Source organism: Tyto alba, unplaced genomic scaffold (assembly GCF_018691265.1).
Source record: "Tyto alba isolate M040663 unplaced genomic scaffold, T.alba_DEE_v4.0 Super-Scaffold_3, whole genome shotgun sequence".
NCBI classification, from domain to species: domain Eukaryota; kingdom Metazoa; phylum Chordata; class Aves; order Strigiformes; family Tytonidae; genus Tyto; species Tyto alba.
Window position 1 is genome coordinate 5415804 of NW_024881304.1, and position 25623 is coordinate 5441426.

At 36.0% G+C, this 25623-nt stretch overlaps 1 protein-coding gene across 16 annotated transcripts in view; it reads right to left on the minus strand.

Annotated features, from left to right (window-relative positions):
- The window catches only part of ERC2 (ELKS/RAB6-interacting/CAST family member 2), a 559477-nt gene that overhangs the window by 269182 nt on the left and 264672 nt on the right, over window positions 1–25623 (minus strand). For 13 of the 16 annotated variants that reach the window (XR_004405890.2, XR_004405889.2, XR_004405897.2 and 10 more), the window contains 2 exons: window positions 21903–21914; window positions 5802–5937 (listed from right to left, as the gene is read on the minus strand). Coding sequence is in view for 2 of the 16 variants with exons in the window: in XM_032984316.2 (XP_032840207.1) it covers window positions 5802–5937; window positions 21903–21914 (148 nt within the window). In the remaining 14 variants the exon portion in view is untranslated. The remainder of the gene's footprint in view (window positions 1–5801; window positions 5938–21902; window positions 21915–25623) is intronic. The other 3 variants (XR_004405898.2, XR_004405896.2, XR_004405891.2) reach the window with 1 other exon arrangement.

Genomic DNA, 25623 nt, shown 5'->3' on the forward strand with positions numbered 1-25623 from the left:
CCAAAGAAAATCCAAGTTACCTGAAAGAGACTTGTGACAAATAATCCAAGCATTTAAAACGTTAGGAGAGTCATGAACTTTTCCAGCAGATAAACCAGAAGAAAAGGCGGAAATACCCAGAAGCTGTGTGGTTCAGAGCAGAACAGGTTATTAAACTTTTAAACTTTGTTTTCAGGCTCATCCCTGCACCTCTCTTGTGACATGTATACATCAGACAGTTTGCATAATGTTTCCACAGAGAAGTGTTTCTGGATTTATTACAGATATGATTCCATAAGGTTCGATTTACTTACTAAATTGATACTTTACATTTATGAAAAGTATAATCAGAAAAAAGTGTACATTTAATTTCCTTTGAGGCTATGTGATGAGACATATGGGAATATTATTACATGCACATTCTTATTGTTTACTCTACAGAAAATAAAGGACTTCTTGTTGTTATTACAGCAGATTTGAAAATCAGAATCAAAACCAAATCCACTCAAGTTCTCAATGTCATGCAAATGTTTTCTTTCACAATTCTATTGAGGTAACAGTGTTACTGGAGCAAACATGTTCCATACAAGAATCCAGAAAAACATATTTCAGGAAATAAACATGTCTCACATTTATAACATTTCAAGATCCTGCAAAGAGATTTGAGGAATTATGCATAACTTTATGACATGATACCTGCATATTTCTTAGCTTAGCATTTCTCTAAAAGGCTTATCTTTTTAAGATAGACAAAAAAAGAGAAAAATGAAGGCATGTTAGATACAGCATTCAAAAAAAAAATTCATGATAAAGTGTTCAAGGGCCAGCTCTCCTGCTGTGATGCTTTATGTAATATATGACCATCACGTCTGGCAAGATTTGCACAGGTCTGCCCTTGATTTGTGGAAGGAAAAAGCAGAAAACCTCGCAACTATTCTTCATTCCCAATAATTAATCTGAAGTCTGGCTCCCTGATGTTTTCAATTTTACAGTGATCCAAATAGCCCTCCAAAACCACACCTGAAGCATCATTCACAATTATAGCTGATAGCTGAGGGAGACCAAAGTGAATTCCCTCCTCAGGCATCCCAGAGCACTCTCCATCACAGGCTCTGGAGTGCTGTGAAATGGGGCCATCAGAGACTCAAACCTGACCTGCAAGCACTGATGCTAGGATATGAACTACCTTTGAAAGGCTTTTATGTGAAAAGATAGCGAAAGTGAAAAGTGTCACAAATATACATGATGCTACAAGCCTCAGGAACTATTACACACTACTGAAGCTTCAAAGAAACTACAGACTTCTGAACTACTTCAAACTTACCAGAAAGCAAGTGGACAGCTGAATGGGGAGAGGTTCAGCCCCTACTTGAGCTGTACAAAAGGGATGGCACTGTAACTGATAGCTTCAGTTTGCCCTGAATGACTCCCTGAATGGTCCATGGACAATTATACTAGCTTTCTTGTTACATCTTTTCCAGTACTTCTGCAAAAGGGATTGTGACTTGGCTGGAGTAAATGTAATTCGATTAGTCTAATTGCTCTTCAATTCTCAGCTGATCTTACCACATCTAGCCAACAAATATAATCATTACATCAGGCCAGAGAATTTTAGGATATACTTTACCCTAAGAGCTCAATACATCATTCACAAATGTAACAAGTACACCATAGACACAAGCATGATGTGTTATAAATGCCTATAAACATAGGGTGTTTCTACTAAACATAGTAGAAGGTATTATAAACAGTAACAAGAAAAGGTGGTCAGATCCCTGTGGTTTACTAAGATGTTAATTCAATATTTATTGAAATATCAATTAATATTGGTTTTAATTAGCAGATGCATAGTATTCCCAGAAACTTGTTTTACAAAGTATATCATATATCTCACATCATGTGTCTCCTCACAAATCCTGCCTCACTAATCCTTAGATCACTACTGTTACAATGTTTTATTAACTCTATATATTATTTATAAACCAAAATTTAGTAGCAGCAGTGATCAAGTATTTTACTCTGTCAGATTATTAATTTAGTCAACTCGTATCCCAGTTGGAATTCTGTATATGTTCACATCACTAGAAGAACTTCAGTTTATATTTGGCTTCCTGAGGAAAGCCTTGGATTGGTAGGAAAGAAAATAAATTTACGCATTACATACTGCATTATATGTATCCTTTTGAACACATACATAAATAAGCTTAAATCTAGAACATTCACAAATGTAGCTGCATACTCAGACCCGCAGAAAGCAGGTGTGTTCCATTCCTGCACCCAGGCATTTGTAGTTAAATATTACAAGAGTATACATCTTAGGCCAAATACATGAAAGAGTTTTGTGTGACCAGGTACAAAAGCATCAAATCAAAATCATTGTGAAATAAGAAGCCTTACAGGTCAAATCAACATCATAACTGCATCTATCAGTGCTCTTGATCAAGTTTTTTTAAAGGAAAAACTTTCATTTTAAGAGATACTTGCTTTTTAAATAACTCCACAGAGGAGGAGGGGGTTTTCTTAAAAACAAAACAAAAAAAAACCTCTTATGAAAAAAAACTTCTTTTGTATACCAATGCTAATTGACTAGAGCTTTAGAGCTTGTCTGGCTTTTTAACCAGTCAACGACCTACTTCTCAGATTCATGTAAGAATAAGACTTGGTGCTCTCACCTAATATTGATAACTACCTTATACATATAAAACAAACAAACCATACTAGTGAAAAACATTAAATCAAAATACTCTCCTATCAGCAGAATAAATGCACATCGGAATCGTGTCACCTCCACTACTTAATATCAAACTATTTGCTTTACTTGCAAGAATCACTATGGCATTTATGTAGAACAACTAAAAGTTCCCCACATCCTGTGATGATAGGGAAACTTCTAACTCCCAATGTGTGAGGCAGTGACATATTTTGATTAGACGTAGAAGTATATAATGAGCTTTTACTGGAACAATTAATTTTGAGATTCATTTCTGAAATCAAACCCTAAGGAACTTCCACAGAGAATAACAATTCCTTTACCTCACAAGAAAAACAGAAAAAAATAACCCCAAATACTGCCACTATCCCATCTTCCTTAATCTTACGAAAGAAGTAATTGTACAAGGACACGTTATCAAGCCCACTTTGGAAAGGATTCGTTGAAGCAGTGAAAAGATATCTGTCTCCTGTACCTGCTAGACCAAAGCAAGTCTTTATCTTAATTTAATGGGGAAGGAAAGAGCTGACAGATGTTCATCAAGTTTGGCTGCTTTTCTCCATCCCTCTCTGTTCACTTTTTTTCCTTAGGAATTACCTGGACATATCACATTGCTGTAGAACCAAACTTCTATTTGCACCTGCACATCTACAGGTATTTTACAGCTCAATTTGTAACATCAAACAAGCCATTTTCCTTCAGGTGGATTTGCCACTTCCATGATCCATGCATTGACAGCCAATCTAATTCACTAAAGCAAACTGCAATGAAAGAACACATCCAGCCCTGCATGAACACAACAGTCAACATTAAGAAAGGCATAGGAAGAAACAGGCTAAGGAAATGAGGAAACGTTTCAGACAGGAAATATAACAGCTAGTTAAGGCAGCAAACTGATGAGAGCAGCAGCTTGCCTGTTTTGCATCTGGCAGAAAAGGCAGGATTACCTGCACCAGTATGCCAGCAGCATAGGCAACCAACACTCATTTCCTCTTGTTCTTCTTGCAGCTACTGAAGGAAGAATTGGGGAACACAAAGCACCTGCTGATAGGCAGAAGCAGCTGGGATCCTTTCTTTTTCACATTTCCAGCAGTTCAGCAAGTGTAGGATGGGCCACAACACATACACATACATTATTGAAAGTAGCACATTGAAGTACGCTGTATTAAGATTTTAAGGCATAGTAACAGAGAAATAACTGTTCTTAGTTAACTGGTCTTCATAAACCGTTCTTAGTGTGTAAATGATTTACAGCAAGTGAACAGCACAGAAGAGCTATACACCAGCCAAGTTTTTTTCTTTCTAATTTCAGGCTATTCAGCCATGCTGCTTCTATTTGGTAGACCCATTCTCATCACATGACGAAAGCTCCAAGTATAGCAGTTACATCAAAGACCCCAGGGATGACTTCTATTGTCTAGTGATCATGCCACCCTGATAGATTTCCAAAATAATACTGAAAAAATAAAGTTCTAATATATTCTCTTTACTGAACCCCATTAATTACAAGTTGCTAACACTGAAATTTAATTTTAATATATCATATTGTCATACCAAATATTTCACAAGGTTTTATTACCATATCATGTGCAGTAAAATGCATGGTGATGCAATCGGTATGTAATAACCAAGGTTATAACGTATACATAACACTACACAGATGCATAAATAATGTACCATTTCCTGAAGTTGATTCTGACATATGGATTCACCAACACAAGCCTGAAGAAAGGTGTGGTGTTCATGTCTCCATTTTGCATACAGGAACACGTGAGAAATACAGTACCATATGAAACATGTGAGGGTCAAATTCCACCTACTGGAAATTTTTCCAGAAACCCATTATATTAACCAGAACAAGACAAAATTGATATTTTGCACTGTAAATTAGACTTGCCTATAAACACTGGGTATGAAGACATTGATGTTGTTGACAGAAATCGGTAGTTTTCTTCATAGTTTTTCATAGTCAGACCTCAGAGAATAATTTTTAAGTCAAGCATCAAACTTCTTTTGTGGCCTTTAATACAAATTCCCTAGTATGGAATGTATCATTTAACCAGATCACCTAATTATGTTTCAAATGTCAGTGCCCAAACTCAGTAACTTACAAACTGTAGAAATTCTCCTGGAATAAGATTCAAAGTCTATCTTAAAAAAAAATATAGGTGAACCTTTTCTTTCCAACTGTTGCTGGTGTAGTAACTGTGCAGTAATGACTAAAAGAAATCTGTCAAATGAGACAGCTATAGCGGTCTCCAGTGTTCTATGCTACATAGAGCAGTTCTATATGCTATATCTAAGTACATAAGATAAAAATTATCTTTGGTGAGGATTCTAAATTCAGCATTACCCTGTTAGACAATCCATCCTCACCCTTTTAAGCCACTACATATGCATGTACAGAGTTCGTAAGATCAAATCACTCTCATTAAATGATCTAAGTATGCAACCAGATGATACAGAATTTCACTCCCAGACAGTGGAATTTAATGTGAAGAGCTACATCTAGAAACACAACAGGAAGGGGCTTATGGGTCTCAAATGTTACATTCAATCTCCACACTGGAAAATATGGCAGAATGTCTCTTATACAATTGAATGTTCTTGAAAAACTATGTTGTATTTTACAGAGCTAATCACCCAGTTATGTAAATGTTTGACCAGTAAGAAAAAGAAAAAAGAAAAAAAAAATCATAGCACGCTACTATTTGACAATCAAACATGCTGAACATTCATAGCCATACTATATAACCTGCCTATGGCTTGTGGATGTAATGCTGTGAATAGCACAGAAATAGAATCCAGAGAGGATAATTATCCTTCTGTTTTCTGACTCTCCTCAAAACAAGCTATAAGGACTTACTTGTTTTTAAATAAGTAAAATACAGTCCTTGTGAGGAGAGGACTTCAAATTCTATTGTTTTTTCTTCACCCTGAATAGTAAATATTTAATGGATGTAACAGAAGTCAGTAGTGGCCTATGGTAGGAAAGGAGAGTGCCATCAGCTCTTCCTGGGAAGAGATTCATTACACATCCTGGAAGACACACAATAAAACAGAAGTGTATTTTCTTAGGTGGTTTTAAAACACAATTGAAAAATAAACTCACTTGTAAATGTTGAGAGTTGTCAGTCATATTGTCCTCTCGTCTACGAACTTCTTCCAACAACTGTGCATTCTTTTTTTTCTCCATTTGCTGATTGTGCTTCAGATTGGCAACCTTCTTGGTTTGGTCCTTCATATGTCTAAGAATGGTATACACATATGCATTAGTGTTAATGACTACAATAATTTCTTTTTCTCTATAAATTAACATGTGACTATGAAACAGGACATTGATTCTCCAACAACCACAAGTATTCCAGGTGTCAGATGTAAACAATAAAACTTCATCTTATTTTCAAGATGGCATATCAAACCAGCTTTAATATCATCAGATTATAAAATAATAAAGCAATTATATGGGCCTAAAAGATTTTTTTCTTTTTTATCATTTGCTCACAAATACTCATACATGTTCTCAGCAGTATGCAGAAAAACTGTTGTTGTAACTGAGGGGGTTATCCAACAATCCTTACACACTCACGGAGTTCAAGAACAATTTTAATGGGTTCTTTAAGTAGCATTAATTTAAAAGGAAGCGAAAGGTGAAGGTGATGACTAATGTATGTTGTGAAATTCTATTTTTGAAAACCTGGACTATAAATGTAATGTTTCTGAGGATTAAAGTGTGATGGGGTAGAAGGTCAAGTCATAAATATGCCATGAAGAATAAAGGATGCCTTTACAAATAGCTTTATATGTAAAAAAAACTTTACATTTCTATCTTTTTTAATAATGAGACTTCTTTCTACAAAAGATTATCAACAAATAGATTTATGAGTAACTTCTAATGAAAATGAAACAATCTTTACCACCATTCTATATTTTCTTTTGTTAAGACTGTACTCTTAAAAAAAAAAATAATTGTTTCAATATTTAATTATCTTTTGCTTTAGACCCTATGTCTTAAATTACCAGAAGCTTTCCTGATTCTGATACTTAGCATGCGTCCTTTTAAGAAAGAAGGCAAGCTAATTTTGCCTGGCAGGCACTGAAAAAATATCCTTGCAGTAATGCTTTCTACCTGCTTGGATTCTTAGATATTATTTTCCCGACTTTGACTTTGAGGAATTCGCTCCCTTTTATCTATATAAAAACAGTCATGTGCAAATTCTTAATGAGATCTACTCACTAATCCTATTTTGGCAAATGAAGAGAATATTATTCAATGACCAAAAAGGATCACTGAAAACATCTATATTGCTTTCACGTTAGAACTTTCAGTGAAAAAACAGTTATAATATACATTTCTTGCTCTGGATTTTATTATGCTAAAGAAACTAGGTCGTTTGATATTTACTTCTGTCACTGGCTCCTTTGTCCTACTATTGCTTTTTTTCACTACTTATTTATATTGAAAAATTTACAATGAATCTCTAATCAATAAGAGTAGTCATGGTATTAAAAAAATCTTAGAAGACAATTCATTTACAAGTTTGTAGGTACAGCAGATAATAGAAAAGCTGATCTAGTATTACTAAAAAAAATAACTTCAACTTGTCTAGGAAAAAAAAAGTGGATACAACTAATGCAAATAAAAATCTTTGCTTTTTAAAAGAATCTACATCAAGCTCATAGATTTTTTTTTTTTTAGAGACAAGATTTATTACTCTATTTGAAAACAGATCTATCCTAGAGATGTGTTCAAGAGTTTGAATCATCCTGTTAACACACAGAAAGATAGATTAGCCTAACTGATCATCCATTTACAGCAGTTGTCTTTTGTAATAATTTTTTAATGTTAGAAATAAAATTTGTGAGGACTTTACATATCATAAAGCTAAAAGAATCCTCAACAAGACATTGTTACCAGAAAATAGACCAGTTTCAGAAAAAAAACCCACAACAACAACAAAAAAAAAAAAAACGAAAGCTATCCTTTTTAAATTTATTATCATTTCTATATTACACAGAACAGTAACTGGAAAATGAACAGCTGAGCTTCTCCAGGCTGAACCAACTCTAGTCAGGAGTTAGCATTTTGTAATATTATGAGACTTTGAGACCTTAGCCTGTATCTTCCTTAAATATTCTCAGATATTTTTTATGGTACCCAGATATAGTTCTAATAAGCTATACAACAAAGACCATCCGTGCAGCACTACAGCTGTCTCTTGGTAGATTTCTGACATCACGTTTAAATCCCCAAATTAAGTTCACTTGAGAACAAAAAATACACTATATGATGGTCAGAAGAAACCTGCCTACATGAGACCTACCTCAATAGGCCTGGGACCATAGCCTAAATCACCAGTGTTTTAAGAAAGCTTAATTTTCTGAGAGACATAACACTCTGCCACAGCTAACTAAAAATAAGCAAGCAACATGACAGTGCTAAAAACAGCAAGGATATTTCTGTCAAAGTTACACCGACAGATAAATAAAAAGACAACCAGAAATTGCATGCCCTTGTTTAAACTTGTTTATAGGTAGGTCTTAAAGAATATAATGGGTTTAGCCATTGAGTTGTCTATTTTTACTAAATTTCCTCAAGAATTTTCGAGTGATGACCTTTGTGTTTCTAAATCAAGTATTCAGATATATGTTAGATGCTCTGTGCAGCTCCAAGTGAAAATCAGTTCTCCTTCATGGGTCCATGTTGCATAACTGTTAGCATAGACCCAATCACCATATAACCAAAATGAGTATCAGAAAAAATTACTTTCACAAATTCATACATAAATGTGATATCTGGCAGAAATTTTGGTGGTGCAATATGACTTTGTGCTGTTAAAATATAAAATGGTTTTCATGCTAATGCTGAGTAAATGATAAATTCATTTATATTTAATCTCCATAAGAAGTTCAATTTTATGCCAATGCTAACTACTTCTTTCATCATTCTTCCCTCTCACAACTTCCCATTTCAGTTTCTGTCTAATGCCACGCTGAGAAGTAGAACATGGTAAAGCTGCAAAGGAAAACATCTGGTGCCTGTGATATGCAAAATCTCGAAGAGAAGGAAATAAAAGAAAGCTGTGTCATAGCCTCTCTTTCTTCCACAACTGACTACATGCCCATGGAAATGAAAAGAACACGCTACAGTTATAAAGCCTAGCTAGTAGTTTTCTTTTAGGCCTGCATTACAGGCCTAAAAGAAAAGGAGTACAGGAGGAGCTCAATAGAGGATTAAGTACAGGAACATATTCCCATCCAATTTTTAATGGTTTTGGTTTGTTGTCTGGTTTTTGGGGGGCTTGTTTTGTTTTGTTTTGTTTTGTTTTGTTTTGTTTTGTTTTGTTTTTAACAGCAAATATATCAAATATAATCCTTTACCCAGTGTATTTTTTGAGTGTGCTTGCTCTGGTATTTGTTCATGTGGCTCTATTTCTAAAATGCTTTTGAATAAAATGGAAGATTAGGATAAGAAAAATTATGCATGAGAAACAGAAAAATATTTGGAAACAGTACATAATCAGGACAAAATACCATATACCATTACTAGTTTACTAGTAGCTATGCTGATATGCATAGTTGAGTCTATTATTCTTTGTCATGAGGAATTAGTTGCATGTGTTCTGCTACACTGTTTCAATTTAAAGCTGTAAGACCACAAAATTCATTAGACAGAATAAAATAAATAAAACATTACAGTTTAAGATATATGTCTTCAAAATCTGAAATGTATGCTGCAGGGATCTGGGCAGTAGAATTGATTTTACCATCACATGTTAATCATATTCTGGTGCTAAAATATACGCAAAAGTATTTTTGGTTTGATAGTTTAACTGCTCCAAAACAGTAAGATGAAATCCACAGCTTTCTGATTTTCCACACTATTATAGATAATTTTGAGGTTGGGTATCTATTATCTTATAGGGAGCTAAATTCTTTAACCACTGAACTAGGCATTACAGTCATCTAAAGCAAGTTCAAAGCACAGAGCACACTGAAATGGTGCCAACACCACATTTGGCTTAAAGAAATTATGTTCTGAGCTCATAATACTTATGAATGAAACAAGCAGTCTAAAAAGCAGCATAGATGACTAACACTTTACACGGATGCTTAATCTTGGCCAAACATTGAAATGGCTGGTTAATGACACTTTTTCAGACAACAAATTTAAATCTCTGTTTGTGTTCTTACAGTCATACCCAGTCAGCATTTGCTATAAAACATCTAGCAGCTTCATCTAGAGACAAAAAAGAATTCACAGGGGAGCTAAGCTGTCTTCAAAATGAAGGGAAAAAGGAAAAAGAAAAAAGGGGAAAAGAAAAAAAAAGGAAAAATATAAATGGGAAAACGAGAAAAAGGAAAAGACAAAAGGCAAAAAGGGGAAAAGGGGAAAAGTTCTGTCCTATTCCATAGTTACAAACTGAAGGACTTCATGGGCATCTTCCATCTCATTTGAGCATTCAATATAAAGAAGCAGTATCCAGCAAACACCAATGTCACATAAACACTAGATGACAATGATATTGGAAGTTAATAAAGAAAATATTAATAACACCAGTTATAAGAAAAAATCTAAATAGAATTTGATTCTTCTAGTACATTAGACATTGTCTCATTCCTAATGAAGAGAAAAAGATTATGAATAGTAACATACTTCTCTACAAACTACCTTACTGTACGTCAAACTGAGTTTATTAATTTTTTAAACCTAGATCAAGTCATTTCTCTGAACTGTAAATACACAGTAGACTGTAGCTATGCTACTCCTGTAAAAACTGGCCGTTCATAATTCCCCATTCCTCATCCTGCATCTTCTTGATCTGGGATCACTTTCGATAATCTTTCTCAACATACAGAATGCTCCACAGCCGTTAATTTCCACCTCAGCTAGGCACTAGACTTAAAATCAGGTATCTAAGCCTATATTTGTTTTCCTCAGTATCCAACAACTTTTTCAGAAAAATTGCCTTAGACTGTCAATACAGGAATCAATAGACTATAGCAGTTCTAATTTCTGACACTGCTGAAGAACCATCAAACTATGGCTGCTAAATATTTACGCACACTTAGAGTAGCATAGATCTGAACAAGATCAACAACGGGTTATGGGACTGGTGCCACAGCCCAGGGTTTGGCTACTTAGACCACAGGACTCACTTTGAGAAACCTGGCCTACGGGGGGCTGATGGGGTCCATATGTCAGAGAAATGGAAAAGCATCTTCGGTCATAAGTTTGCCAAGCTGGTGAAGAGGGCTTTAAAATAAAGTTGCCAGGGAGGGGAACCTCAATCCATCCCACTCCTACCAGCTTGATGCCAGTGTCAGCAAGAGACACCAAGAGCCTGGAGAGGGGTCACAGGTCAGCAGGAGAGCACCTGAAGAGCAGCACAAAGGAATTCCAGCCAGTACATCAGCTTCATCAGGAGTCCACCTTAAATAACTCTAGGCAAATGCATGTAGCATGGGGAATAAACAAGAGGAGCTAGAGATGTGTGTGCCCCTGCAGGGCTGTGATCTTATTGGCATCAGGGAGATGTGGAGAGATGGCTTCTATGACTGGAGTGTTAGAATGGAAGGATACAGGCTTTTTAGGAAGCACAGGCAGCGAAGACACAGGCAAGTGCTCTAAGCCACACCGCCAAAGTTGCAGAGGCACAGGTGGGGACTGGGAGAATGAAGAACTGCCCACTGTAGGAGAAGACCAGCTTCAAGGCCATCTATGTGATGTGAAGATGCACAAGTCCATGGGACCTGTTGAGATGCATCCATAGATCTTGAGGGAACTGGTGGATGAGGTGGCTAAACCACCATCCATCATATTTTAGAAGTTGTGGCAGTCCGGTGAAGTTTCCACTGACTGGAAAAAAGGGAAATATAACCAACATTTTTAAAAAGGGAAACAAAGAGGAACAGGAAACTACAGGCCAGTCAGTCTCACCTCTGTACCCAGCAATATTAGGGTGTAGATCCTCCTAGAAAATATGCTCAGGCATGTGGAAAATAAGGAGGTGATTGATGACTGCCATGTTGGCTTCACTAAGGGCACTCATGCCCGACAAATTTGGTGGCCTTCTATGACGGGGTTACGGGGTTGGTGCATAAGGGAAGAGCAACTGACATCATCTACCTGGAGCTGTGTAAAGCTTCTGACACTGTCCCACATGACATCGTTGTCCCTAAAGTGGAGAGACATGGATTTGATGGGTGGACCACTCTGGATTAGGAATTGGTTGGAAGGTCACATTGAAAGAGTTGCGGTCAACAGCTCCATGTCCAAGTAGAGAGCAACAACAACTGGAGTTCCCCAGGGGTTGTTGTTGGGACCAGTGCTGTTTATCATCTTTGTTGGCGACCTGGACAGTGGGATTGAGTGCACCCTCACCAAGTTCACCAATGACACCGAGCTGTGTGGTGTAGTTGACACGCTGGAAGGAAGGGATGCCATCCAGAAGGACCTGGACAGGCTTGAGAGGGGGGCCCATACCAACCTCATAAAATTCAACAAAGCCAAGTGCAAGGTCCTACACATGGGTTGAAGAAATCCCAAGCACAAATACAGGCTGGGTGAAGAGTGGATTGAGAGCAGCCCTGAGGAGAAGGACTTGGGAGTAGTAGTGGATGGAAAACTGACTGTGAGCCAGCAATGTGCACTCACAACCCAGAAATCATGCCGTGTCCTGGGCTACATCAAAAGGAGCATGACCAGCAGGCTGAGGGAGGGGATTCTCACCCTCTACTCTGCTCTCGTCAGACCCCACCTGCAGTGCTGTGTTCAGCGCTGGGGCTCTCAGTATAAGAAGGATATGGACCTGCTTGAGCGAGTCCAGAGGAGGCCACAAAGATGATCAGGAGTCTGGAGCACCTCTCCTATGGAGACAGGCTGAGACAATTGGGGTTGTCCAGCCTGGAGAAGAGAACGCTCTGGGAAGATCTTATAGTGGCATTCAGTACTTAAAGGGGGCCTACAAGAAAGCTGGGGAGGGACATTTTACAAGGGCATGTAGTGATAGGACAAGGGGTAATGGTTTTAAACTGAAAGAGAGTAGATTTAGAGTAGATATAGGGCAGAAATTCTTCACTGTGAGGGTGGTGAGACACTGGCACAGGGTGCCCAGAGAAGCTGTGGCTGCCCCCTCCCTGGAAGGGTTCCAGGCCAGGTTGGACGGGGCTTTGAGCAACCTGGTCTGGTGGAAGGTGTCCCTGCCCATGGCAGGGGGGTTGGACTGCATGATGTTTAAGGTCCCTTCCAATCCAAACCATTCTATGATTCTAAGACAGATGAAGGGAAAAGACAAAAATATACTTATACATGCCTGTAGCCTTGTTTCTTATGAAGTCCAGACCAAAGAACCGAGAATTTATGGAGATCCAGACCCTTGATCAGCAGAAAATATTGAAACAGTAGTAGCACTTAATTCTTCCTAGTATGAATATCACTAATTGTAATGACTACGTTTAACCATATTCGCTTGTGGGGTTTTCTTCTTCTGGAATAGCATATAAAATGACCTATTAGTTCTAACTACAGTGCATTTAATTCCTTCAGTCCAACTTTTTAAGACAAATATTAACATTTAGTTTCTGCATATATGTGCGTATCTTTCAGATTTCATTTTACAGTAGTGTGTAACTGTTGTCTAAACTCCAATGCTTTCATCTCTGATAGCTATAGAAAATCACACTATTTCATTAAATTCCCAGCTTTAATTAGCCACCTGGGTACCTTGGCCAAAAAGTTGCTAATGTCAGCCAAAAATAAGTGTTACATGCTTAGTACAGCCTTTACTCTATTTCATAAAGATTTTTTTTTCCTCAAAGCATCCAAAAAATGCAGACACGCAAAGTACTCCCAAGAGCAAAATCTGTAACATTTCTAAAGGAATACGTCTCTGTAATAATTTTCATCATCTTAAACAGCATTACAATGGGACCAGCTGTCTGAAAGTCAATAAAAAAATTCTCCGATATTCTAGGAACATGTACTCCTCAACAAATTAAAAATTAAAAAAAAAAAAAAAAGTAAATCACCAAAGAATGTTTTCAGGGGAAAAAAAGTACTTAATGAAATACAAGAATTTATTCAAAGAAAGTAATTTCTACAGAATAGGAAAGTCTCAAAAATATATTCTAAAATTTAATCCATTACACATATTTTAAATTATCAAACATCTTTATCTATTCTAGGCATGCACTGGGTAGAATATTACCAACATCATTCCTTGAAAAAAATATTTTTCTTTTTAACAGATCTCTCTTTCTCCTTTATTAATAGTCCACACCTTTACAAACAATTCACGTATGTGAGCAGTAAAATGAATCTTAACATTCTACTAGGCACTCCGGATCCCAGTAACTAGTCATGCAGAAGACCTGATCCTGTAAATCCTGTCCATGTGAACGTTCATTCTGAATTACATTACTTCAGAAAGACTCAGTAGAAATATTCCCAACAGTTCTCACTATCTTAAAAATGACAGTGTGCATAGGTTCCCATAAGGGTAATTCTTTAAACTTCAGATCAAATTCAGTTGAAATCCATAAGATAGAATTTAAATTAAGATATGACCAAAGTTAAGTATTGTTTCTGGCATTTTCCTAGGATTCAAATGTATCTGCTACTACCAATCTATAAACCTGAAAAACTAAGATAAGTTGGACTTTAGCAAACTGTAAACATCACAAGAGATGTTAAGAGGGTTATTGACAGACACATTCCTGACACAAATATGTAAAGACACTGTTTATTCACTTACAACCCATAGATGGATGTGTCTGGGGAAAATCAGTATTATGATAAGAAAACCTATGTCCGTGACAGGTTGAAATTTTGACATGACAAAGAAAATATAACATATCTCAAATAACCATATTTTTTCTAAAAGAAAGTCCTTGTGCTTGACTACTACATTTATTTCATGAGTTAGACTTTAGGAACCTTAAGATTTATCATATGCTAATAAAAAACTAAGTAGTATCTTTCTGTGTCTGGTTCTCCCAATATGGAATCTTCAAAATACAGAAAAATGTATATATGTTGCAGGGCTAAATGCATCAGCGTGAACTGTTTCAGTGATGCCCCACCAAAACTGATCCACAACCCACAGCAAGTGCATATTCACCACTGATACAATATACTCGACCCACAAAACAAACAGCATATGTAGAATTGAGCCTAAGGAAGTTTCAAAGCTATAATTAAGCAATTTACCACTTCCAGTATGTTGCCCCCTCCAAAATAATTATTTCATGTGGGGGTTGTCTCTTTGGTTATTCTGACAGTCTGATGACAAAGCTGCTATGAATATCTGTTACTTTGTTAAAAATTGTGCCAAAACTTGCAACACTTTCTCTGCACAGGCTCTATATTCCATTTGATAACACTAAACAATGCACCCAAATTCTGCAAATATAAGTGGCCAGATAATTGTCTGCCTTAAGGAGGACATGGTTCATACTGATTCATCTGGAACTAAACCATAACAGTGCATATCAGCTCCATTCTCTATTTCAAAGCTATTATACCATTTAAAAAACACATTTCTTCTGGTCCTTTTGAATTTTGGAGTCTTTCTGCTTTTAATGTGAAATTTTGACAGATCACCATAAAAAGCTCACAGATTAATACAGACCAATCTATACACACATATGAGTAAAGCGTTTAGAATGAAGACTTTCTAAGGAGGGGGGAGTGGGAGGTGGGGGACCCGCGGGGAAGGGCAGAATAATAAAATCATTCCTCAAAGGAAAAAAAAACAAAACAAAACAAAAAACCCACAGAATTTTTTTGCATATCTGTTATTGTAAAGGCCACAATTTGGAGGAACACTTCATCCCCAAATCCCAAGGGACTTCTTTCTTTGTACCTTAGACTAACCTGTTACCTGTTACCTACAGAAAAAATCCTGTATATCCTATTTCATTTTTGCTCTTCTTGCTCTCTCTATTCCAAAGCAGAAAATCTATCAGATCTTTTCCCCACCTTTTTCCTTTTCTCTAGAAGAACTATATGTTCCCAATGAAAAGGAGCAGGGCCAATACTTCAACTGCCTGAACTAATTGCCTTTATAATTGTTTAAACTCCTAAACTGTGGAACAACATAACCTACCACCCTACAGCTGACCCCATGACACAATTTCATTTTTACAGTGGTGTTATCTGATCTTGTAACTAAAAAAAAATGTCAGTTCTACAGTGACATAAATGGGAGTAGCTCAGCTTCCTTAGAATGACTGTCATAATACGGGATGAGAAGGAAAGTTTGAGTGGATGCCTCCTGGAGAGACAGAAGAATATTGTCACCCTGGGGCTGGATTTTCCCTGCTTCCAGGAAGATTAACCGCTTCTCTTATGAAACAAGCTTATGACAACTGAGTAAAATTTCGTTGCCTTTTGGACAAGAGAATTTGGAGGAAGGTAGTAATCTCTTTTTAACTCTGGCTAAACCAACGTTACCTTTTGGTAATAAAGGTCACTACTGTGCTACATGCCTCAGATGATACTATCACAAGAAATTAATACTGTCATCTCTTACTGAAGAAGAATGCTTGGTCTTCTTTCTGCCTTTCACCTTAAACTGGCACTATGGCAAACTCCCTGTCACAGTTCATACTCTACCTACTTACCAGGAGAACTAAACACTCTCTGTGTTCTCTCTATGTTGATATAAAGGACTGGAATGAAAATGACCAGCACAAACAATGGACAAAAAGTCATCCAAACCAAACAATATTTTTTAAATCTCCAAAGGATTTGATTCATACATCCCTAATTCTCCAGCTGAATGCAAAAATGCTGTAATGCCCAGAGCTACCAGTTAGAAAAATGAATTTTAGTATATTCAATGTTTTCGTTACATTTCCAGCTCCTGTTACCAATGGATTACATAGCTATTTCAGTTTCACTCAAAGGAGCAAGCTTGCAGCCCACACAGATCATAAGTCTCAAAAAACACAAGGCAATTCTATTGCTGGGTTAAAAAAAAAAAAAAAAAAAAAAAAAGACACAAATTCAAATAACCCTTTTTTTCTTCTTTTTTTCCCCCATGAAATTTCATTATTTCACATGTTTGAAGCCTAGTTTAAGATTTAATACTCAGATTATGCCAGTGCTTCAGTGTGACAACTGTTTTGCCTCCAAACGCACCACAAAAAGATATTGTTGCCCTGAGAGAACCAAAAACTCTGCCTGGTAGAAATAAAGCGAGTGTCACAGAAGTCACTGAAACATTTCTCACCTCAAAGACAAAAATGTGGGAGGAAGGGTTTACCTAACACACAATCTGGGAAGTTTTCCAAAATCTTTGTTTAAGAAGTGTTTAGTCTGACACAGTTCCCTCCAAAGCCCTAGAGAGATACTAGAAATATCCACATGAGGATAATGCATGAATGAAAAAGACCCACTAAAATCCTGTTCCAAAGTATGGTTCATATCACTTTGTTTCAACACATATCTGCAATGCAACCGCTGAACCTCCAATGCAGTGCATTGCACTACTCTCTTTCTCAGCACATTCTTACTGGATGACACTGTATATGAACATGTGTGAAATCTGTACCAGAAGACTCATCTGTCACACATCTCTCTTGTACACCCAGGATTGTTCTGCATTTTCTTCTGATGTTCTTATAAAATTTTTTTTGAAAAAAAGCAAACCTGTTGATGACAGGACACTAGATGAGAAGGATATTTGATCTGATTTAATATGGCAATTGCTTGCTCAGCTATTTTATTAATTGATACCATTAGTGATAACTGTCACCCGTAACTGGAAACAGTTTGTTGCCTGACGTTTACAACCGAGGAGTTGCAGTCCTGCTGCTGCTTCATCAGGTCCTTTACAGCTGTTGACCTGGTAAGCTTTTCTTCTTTTAAAAAAACATGCAAACAACCCCCCCCAAAATAATAATAAAAAAAAAGGCAAACAAAAAACAACAAAAAAACCCACCACCTCCCAACTCTGTCCAGTTATTCTCTTCATCCAACTGCTCTACAGCATGTCCAGCTCACCCTGACAGCAATCAGGATCAAACCTCCTCTGCTGCACTTCATGTTTCATTGCAATTTCCCTCTGAATCAAATCTTCTGACCGCAACTCCTGGCTCAACCTACCAGTTCTCAGGACCAATCAAGCCATTATCATTCAACAGATAAATCAAATTTTCCAGACTTTTGCAGCCATCTCTTCAGACCTTCAAATACATCAGATAAATTCTGTATGATTTCTTGTTTTGACATACTATCTTCTCCTTAATATAAATCCAGATCAGAGCATTTCAATCCAGTCACAATCACATTGTCCAGGCATGTTGTTGTGCATTATGGAAGCAAACAATGTGAGTGGAAGAAGTGGTTCCACCAACAGCCCAATTCCTAAATTTAGTTCCCCTGTCTCTTTTCAGTCACAGCTTTTTGAGGGTAAGCTGTGCTATCTCACAATGATTCTTCACTCACACACCCCTCCACTGCACACAGGGAATCCTGACAGCATTGCACCCAGGCAGTCACCAGGCTCCCCAGAGGAGTGCTGCATGGCTACTTTATTCAAACATCCAAAAAATAAAGAAATATGTACTGTGGATCTTCCCCCCGGGGTAAACCAATGGAAGCAACAGGTCTAGAGAAGCATAAGAAATACTGCTCTATCTTGAAATTAGTAACCATGAAATGGAAAGAGTAACAGTTCCTTATGTTCTCTCTTCCCCAACACAGAATTGTGGTGTCAGGTCCAACCCTATCCAAAGTGGATATTTTTCCTTCAGATAGATAGAGCTGTTTTCTCCTCATATCCAGTTTATGCTGCATATGTATTTACTTCCATTGAGTACTTACACTCCAAATCAAAACCGGAAAAAAGCACATCACTGAGAAATTACAAAATATCCTTCCTAATTTAAATAATCCATTTCTAGTTGTCTCAGAAATTATTATTTTAACCTCTGCATGCCTTTAAGCAAACAGAAAGGGTAAAGTAGAGAACTGAGCAGACAGGTTTAGGAGTCAGTGGAATAAAAGCGGACAATGCACTATTCTGTCCCAGGGACCCGTTTGCATCTTTTTATTGTTTATCACTACGATTTCTGCTTATTTTGTAATACATTATTATTTTACTATTTTTTTAAGAAAATAGAATTCCAAGAAAATAAACTTCTTACTTTACTATTTCTTAAATAAAATTAAATGTAAATGTACACTAATTCAAAACCACATATGTAATCAGATAATTCTAAATAAGCTCTTCTCAAATCTTCATCTCTTTCAAAATGTTTAAATGTTAAAATGTTCACAATGTTAAAATGTTGATTCCATATATGTAGCAAACAGACTAAAAGAGAAAGACATGACAACAATCTGCCTGTTATCCAGTGTGACAACTGTGTTTCTCACTCAGAATAACCAGTACCTCAGATGAGTAATGTATATCACAGATTCTCTCAGTTTTCCTTAGTACACTATCTCAATTTCTCCAGGGAAATTATCTTTGAACAACATATCACTCTGCCCTTGGAACCATCAAATTGACATTTGACAAAACTGTGGAAGGCTCGTAAGTTAAATTTAAAACACTGTTAAACCTTGCCTTACACATCTCACTGAGCTCTAGCCTCCCACGGAAACAATTAGGAAGGCCAACATCAGAGGCTGGTGGGAAAATTTCCAGCACTGGTCAGTACAACATAGATGGAAAAATTATCCAGTTCCTCTTTATCTGCAGGCAGAAAAGTTTGGGTAGTATATAAACTGCTGTAATCTAAAGGAAAAAAAAAAAAAAGTTACTGTATTGATTCTTATGCCCAGAACATTTTTTTTATTATATAGGTAGATGCACATGGTGTGTGTTGTGCTAATGTATTTGATTTTCTTGCTTGCCATCAGTATCCATAGCCTGTCATGTTATAAAACAGATGCACCATTTTTCTAATCATTCTAACCCATATAAATATGGATGAATAAAATGACAGCTAAGAACATATTGATAAGCAGAAATTAAAGAAATTAATAGATCTGTTTCTTAAATTAAGTTTTGACCTTAATGATGATTCAAGCTGTGAAAACAGCACTTCACTGAAATCCCACAACAAACTCTAATCATATGCTACAACTTCTCTAGGACTCTAGAGATGCAAGTTGGCAGGGTTATGAGGACAGCTTGCTTCAACAAGGTCAGCTGGTTTTTTTAGGTCAATAAAACATAACAGAAATTGCACCTCCAACTGCTCAAAAAATGTTTCTGCATACCAATCATTGAATTCCAGTGAAATCAACCATAATGACAACCACAGAGCGTAATACCTTTCTTTAAGCTCTCTCTGGCTAGAGAGATTTTTAATCAATGTTGAGTATGTTCTGATAGAAATGACAGAGTGGTCACATTCAGATAATATTTTTATCATAGCCAACTCATGTAAATGCATTTAATTAGTTTCTGGAAGAAAGAAATATTCTGAAATTAAATTGTTTAAGCATTTTTATAATTCAGGTGTAATAACTATCCATTCAAGTGCATTAAAAAGTGCTTGTAGTAGATAGACAATAAAAAGAAAGTGTTCATCCCATTCATTATTGCAATCAATTAATCACAAATTTCAGAAACAAAATTTTCCAGCTGGAAAGTAACTTGCAATTGTGATGTGCATTAAAGTGCATCAGGAAAAAAAACATCCTGTCTTGGCAATCTTTTCATAATGAGCCATCTTTTGCTCTACAGTTCAAAGGCATCCATGTCAGAAACTTCTCTGACGTATCTGAACCATGAAATGTGATCTGTGCTAGGTTTTGAGACTAAGATACCAAAACTCTCCCAAACTGGGAAGTTCTGCTTCTATATGAATAGAGAACAATGCTGTGCAAAAAGTACACATCGACAAATAATTCTGAAAACTTCGGATCTGAAGACATTAAAAAGGCAGATTGGACATTTGCCATTTTAGTCAAATGTGCTGCATGGCAACCTGATACCTGGAGCCATATCTGCAAATGCAAAACTTTGAAATCCACCTGGAAAGTCTTTGCAGTATACATCCTCCTTTATACACAGTCCAACTGATTTGTGAAGAAGTAAACACCTTCTACCTTGATAATGATTGAAAACTGTTCCTGCCTAAAGCAAAGCTCCTTCAGTACAGGAAACAAAATTTATGCAAGTTTCAATCACCAATTTCAGAAACTGAAAAATAAGGAATGATCTTAAGAGTATAGAACTGTCTTAAATACCTGTCACAGCAAAAAAGGAAAAAAGAAAAAAAAAAAAAAAAGCCACACTGAAATGAATGGGGAAAGGAAGAAGCAGATGAACCTGTAGTCCAAACCATATAAAGTTAGTAGCTTCTAAAGTATCAACTAGATGTTTTAAGACTTCACTAATTTATAGCTATTCATAAACATAAAAAAAAAAAAAATAACAAGGCTTACTAAGAGAATAAAAAGACTAGATCAATTTTTACTTTCAACATGCACCACAAGACATGATAATACTTGATAAGATTACTCAAAAACAGTGCATAAACATGAACACTAACTAAACTAATCTAAAATCTGGAAGAAAGAAAAACATGAATCTGACTAGATGATGCTAAATACAAACACAGTATATAAAACATACACATACATACACCTTCCTTGCAGTTATGTGCTGGTCCAGAATCTGGCCAGCACAAACAGCTAGAAGTTTCTGAACCAGCAGTTGAATCACTCCAACTCACCCTATTACGTCTGCAATAACAGAAAAAGGGGTGATGGTAAAGTATTAAGAATATGTCTCTGATCTTAGATATAAATCTCTCTGTATGCTATTGCTGTATAATATTGCTATTGCTATTGTTCCATTACCTACCAGGTTGGGTTGTCTACCAAAAAGCTATTCCCAATGTTGAACTCCCAAGACAAAAATAATAAAAGTAAAACTGAAAGAAGAAAAAAATCTTCACAAAAAACAACATATGAATTGAATATGTTGTTAATAAACATTTTTTTCTTACAGACTTTTGACAAAAGTATTAATTTACCATAAAGTTTCTGATCTAGAAATGGAATGACCAAAAACTTCACAATAGGGATAAGCAGAATAAAACCAAAACAAAACAAAAACAAAAAAAACACAGAAAAGACAAACAGAAGTTATTAATATGGAATCAAAATGGCAAATAAATGAAGCTTCAATGAAAATCTTCATTGTGCAAGGAGAAATTGAGTAGGAGAGCAGAAAATACTGACCTGGAAGTCAAGCTGGTTGAAGTAGGGAAGAAAGCAGCAGTTTGGAGAAAAACAGATAGGGAGGAAGACAGCAAAAGAGAATAAAGGGAGGAATACATTAGTTCTTTAAAAACATAACAAGTAGATGTTATATCAGCAGATTTTATTCAAAAAAAATGAAAAAGAAAGGGAAAGAAAATCGAGAAGTAAAGTAAAATTTCTGTAGCAGTGTAGTCTTGCTGTGCACTGAATAAACCAGAAATTTTGAAGTAAAACAGCATCTTGTCATTTGTGGACTGTGGAAAGCCATCAGTATCTATAACCATCCAAATGCATACACACACCAAATGGAACAAATAAATTAGGTGGATATTGATAGTGTTTTCTGCCACACAAATGTCTCATCACATACCATGTAGTCTTTTTTTGAATTGACATAGGTTTAGTGACCCACATTCATCAAGTCTTTCTATGAAAGCCAATCCAGCTAAACAATTTGTTCAGAGATACCATTTAAAAGTTCACAAAGCACTGGATCTAATAATCAAAGATAGAGATTTGCCCTCCCAGGAAACACAGCCCCTTCTAACACTGACAGCAATTTTTTTCTTCAGTCTGGAGTATAAAGTTAATACTTCATCACTGAAAATACTCTGATGTTCGATAACTTCTTTGTTAAAAAATACTTAACATGCCCTTTCAATTAAATAAGACAAAAAATATCCCTGCTAGACACACAGCTAGACTAATCCTTAAAGCTCTCATTGGTGCAGTTTTTCACTCACTTATGAAAGAGAAATTTTTTAAAAGCCACAAAAATGTTTTGTTTTGTTTTTTAAATGCAGTTATTCCATACACTGATGTTTTGTTATTTATGTCAGTGCTGTGTGGACTTACTTTCATCAGAATTCAAATCCAAATCAATTCAGAATGAAACAATTGTAGTCTGAACACCAAGAGTTTAAATGTGCATCAATGTTACTACCCAAAACTTACCACTGCATATAGGAAGTGGATAACAAAAAAGCAAACTTCTTGTCTAAAAACAAACTGGTTTTGTCTCATGGCTAGTACAGTATTTTTAAATGAGCTTTCTTAATGTTGTAAGCTTCGCTGAGAAGCTATACTCAATCAAGCAAATGACCGACCATCTAACATGCCACTGAAGAAAAGCAGATCTAAGATCTTGCAATCCACACTGTGTTCTCATCACTTTCTTTCTCTTTTCAGTCTAAATTTATTAATGGATAATTTATATCCACTGTATTATGTGCCAACACTTTTACTGAAATCACTCCTCTTTCACCGCAGTGCTTACCCCTTCACATATTTATAGAGAACAAGCATGCCTACTGAGCCTTTGTTTTGCCACAGAAGCAAACCACTGGTGTTTTGAGTCCTCTAGTGACATGAGCACCCTGTTCCTTTAATCACTCCACCAGCCTTCTCTGCACCTGTTTGCAGTTTTCATTCAACCTTCTCCAATATGACCAGTGAGAAGTATACAGCAGTGTTCCATATGGAGTCTTCCTAGAGCTTGATGACATTAATACCTTCCTATCCTTACTGCAGACATTTATTCTGACATATCAGGATTCACACCTCATTATTTAGATGTCTGCTTCATTATTTAGATGGCTCATAATGATGCTTCCATAAGCAAATTCACCCAGTCTTTCTCTTCCTAAACTGTATCAGGAATTATCCTTAGTTTACAGCAGGCAGTCTTAGTGGTCCTAACTTCACAATCATGCATTTTGTACTGTTGTATTTCACTTAATTTCATGATTCAAAGTTCCTAGCATGTTTCATAAATATACTTTTCATTCTAATGCCATTAATAAAAGCATTAAAGAATATATACCTTCCATCCTGACAGTTCTGTTTCAGCTGCAGTTACCTCTATTTGGCTAGGCCATTCACATTAAATTTGAAAGCTGATCACTATCTTACCCAGTTTCATTTACATTATTAAAAAAAAAAAAAAAAACACAAACAAACCCAGAACAACACACCACACTTCCTTCATCAAGAAAACCAAGGAAAACATCAATCTAAGTTTACTGAAAGTTCATTATGCTGGGATATATTACATTTCATTTTAACCTGTTCTCAATATAAACAGATAAATCATGGAAGATGTAGTAAAAGTTATAAAACAGCTTTAGTATAGGAGGAGGAATTGGTTCTCCTATGTAGTAATAAAAAGTTATAGAATACAAAACTAGTATGTATGGAGTAACTTAAGAAACAGACCTATATCTTTTTATATATGAGGAAGAGTATGAATTATGAATCTTAAATGATGCAACTCAGAAGTGTGATAGTTTCTGAGTATAGAAAATCGCATTAAACCCAAAAGAATTACTATTCATATGAAATCTTCTTCAGGATTATAAATAATGTTCATCTGCCAAGTAGCATACACTTATAAATTTAATTGCCATATCTCGAAGCAGGTATTTTTACCCTTGAGTATTTGACACTTTCCATGTCAATACTTTCTGATAAATAATAGAACGTCAGTATTCATCATCTTGTTTTAATCCTTTGTTGAATTTGTAAATGATAACTTTATTACAAATGTTTTTACTTTTCAAACTGATTTATACAAGTACACCTCACTATGTTGATGAATTTATATGTGAATATAATAAATATTGTGACAATACCATAACTTGCAATGCTCTAGATTATAACCCTCAGAAATTTGTTTGTCAATTTTGAAAAATTACGTTGTTGCAATTACCTTGCAATGTAAAGATGTGAGCATAGCAGTGAACATGGATCCCAGCAAGCTATTAACCAACAAATACATTTCAAAAGAGTATTCATTTTCCTACAAAACCCCAGAGATGCCCTTGCATCTGAAATTAGGTAAAATGTTAAAGATATACTGGTTTTGAGCAAGAAAAAAAAAAAAAAAAAGTAGAAAAAGTAAGGAGAGAAAATAGCAACCTAGAGCACATTATATGCATTACGAAACAGCGGGACAAGAAGGAAAGAACATTTTCAAATATGCTTCTGTTACAAATTGCAGTCATTTTCACAATGCTTTATTCCCATAAAGTGGGTAAACTGAGCTTTGGCTCCACCTCTTCCCTTCAATAATGAGCCAATCAAGTAGTCATTACAAGCAGAAAAAGTAGTAGCACTTCATAAAATGTTACAGCAATTTACACTCCACCTAACCCCCTAGAAAGGGGAATTTCAACATCAAAGTTCCCTCTCTAGGGACACCAACAGGTGGCACAGTTATATACAGATTTAGATCTTTAGGCCTATGTTTTTAGAGAACAAGGAAGAGGGAGAGAAAATAAATTAAATTTTAGAGAAACCTAAGGTAAGCCTGGTTAGTACAAAGGGTTAGATACACACTGTCTAAAAATATTTTCCTATTACACCTTTATATTGCTGGCAGATTGCTAGCCTTACTGTACTAATCAACAAATTAGGGCCTGTGTTTATGCATGGAGGAAAGTAGCTTTAAGACTCCATTACCAAGTAAAGGCAGTAACTTCTGTTGGTGATATCAATAATAAATCAATTTTATGCAAATATTTTTTCCCTAGTTTGCAATAATTAACATAGATACTCTGTGTATAGGAATTTGGAATTAATCTTGAAAGCTGTATATCAGTTAAATAAATGAGAAACTGCATTAAAGTTAATAGAATTCACAAACAAATCTTGGAGCATGATGATTGCCAAAAAACTGCAACACACTACTGTCCTTAGCTGG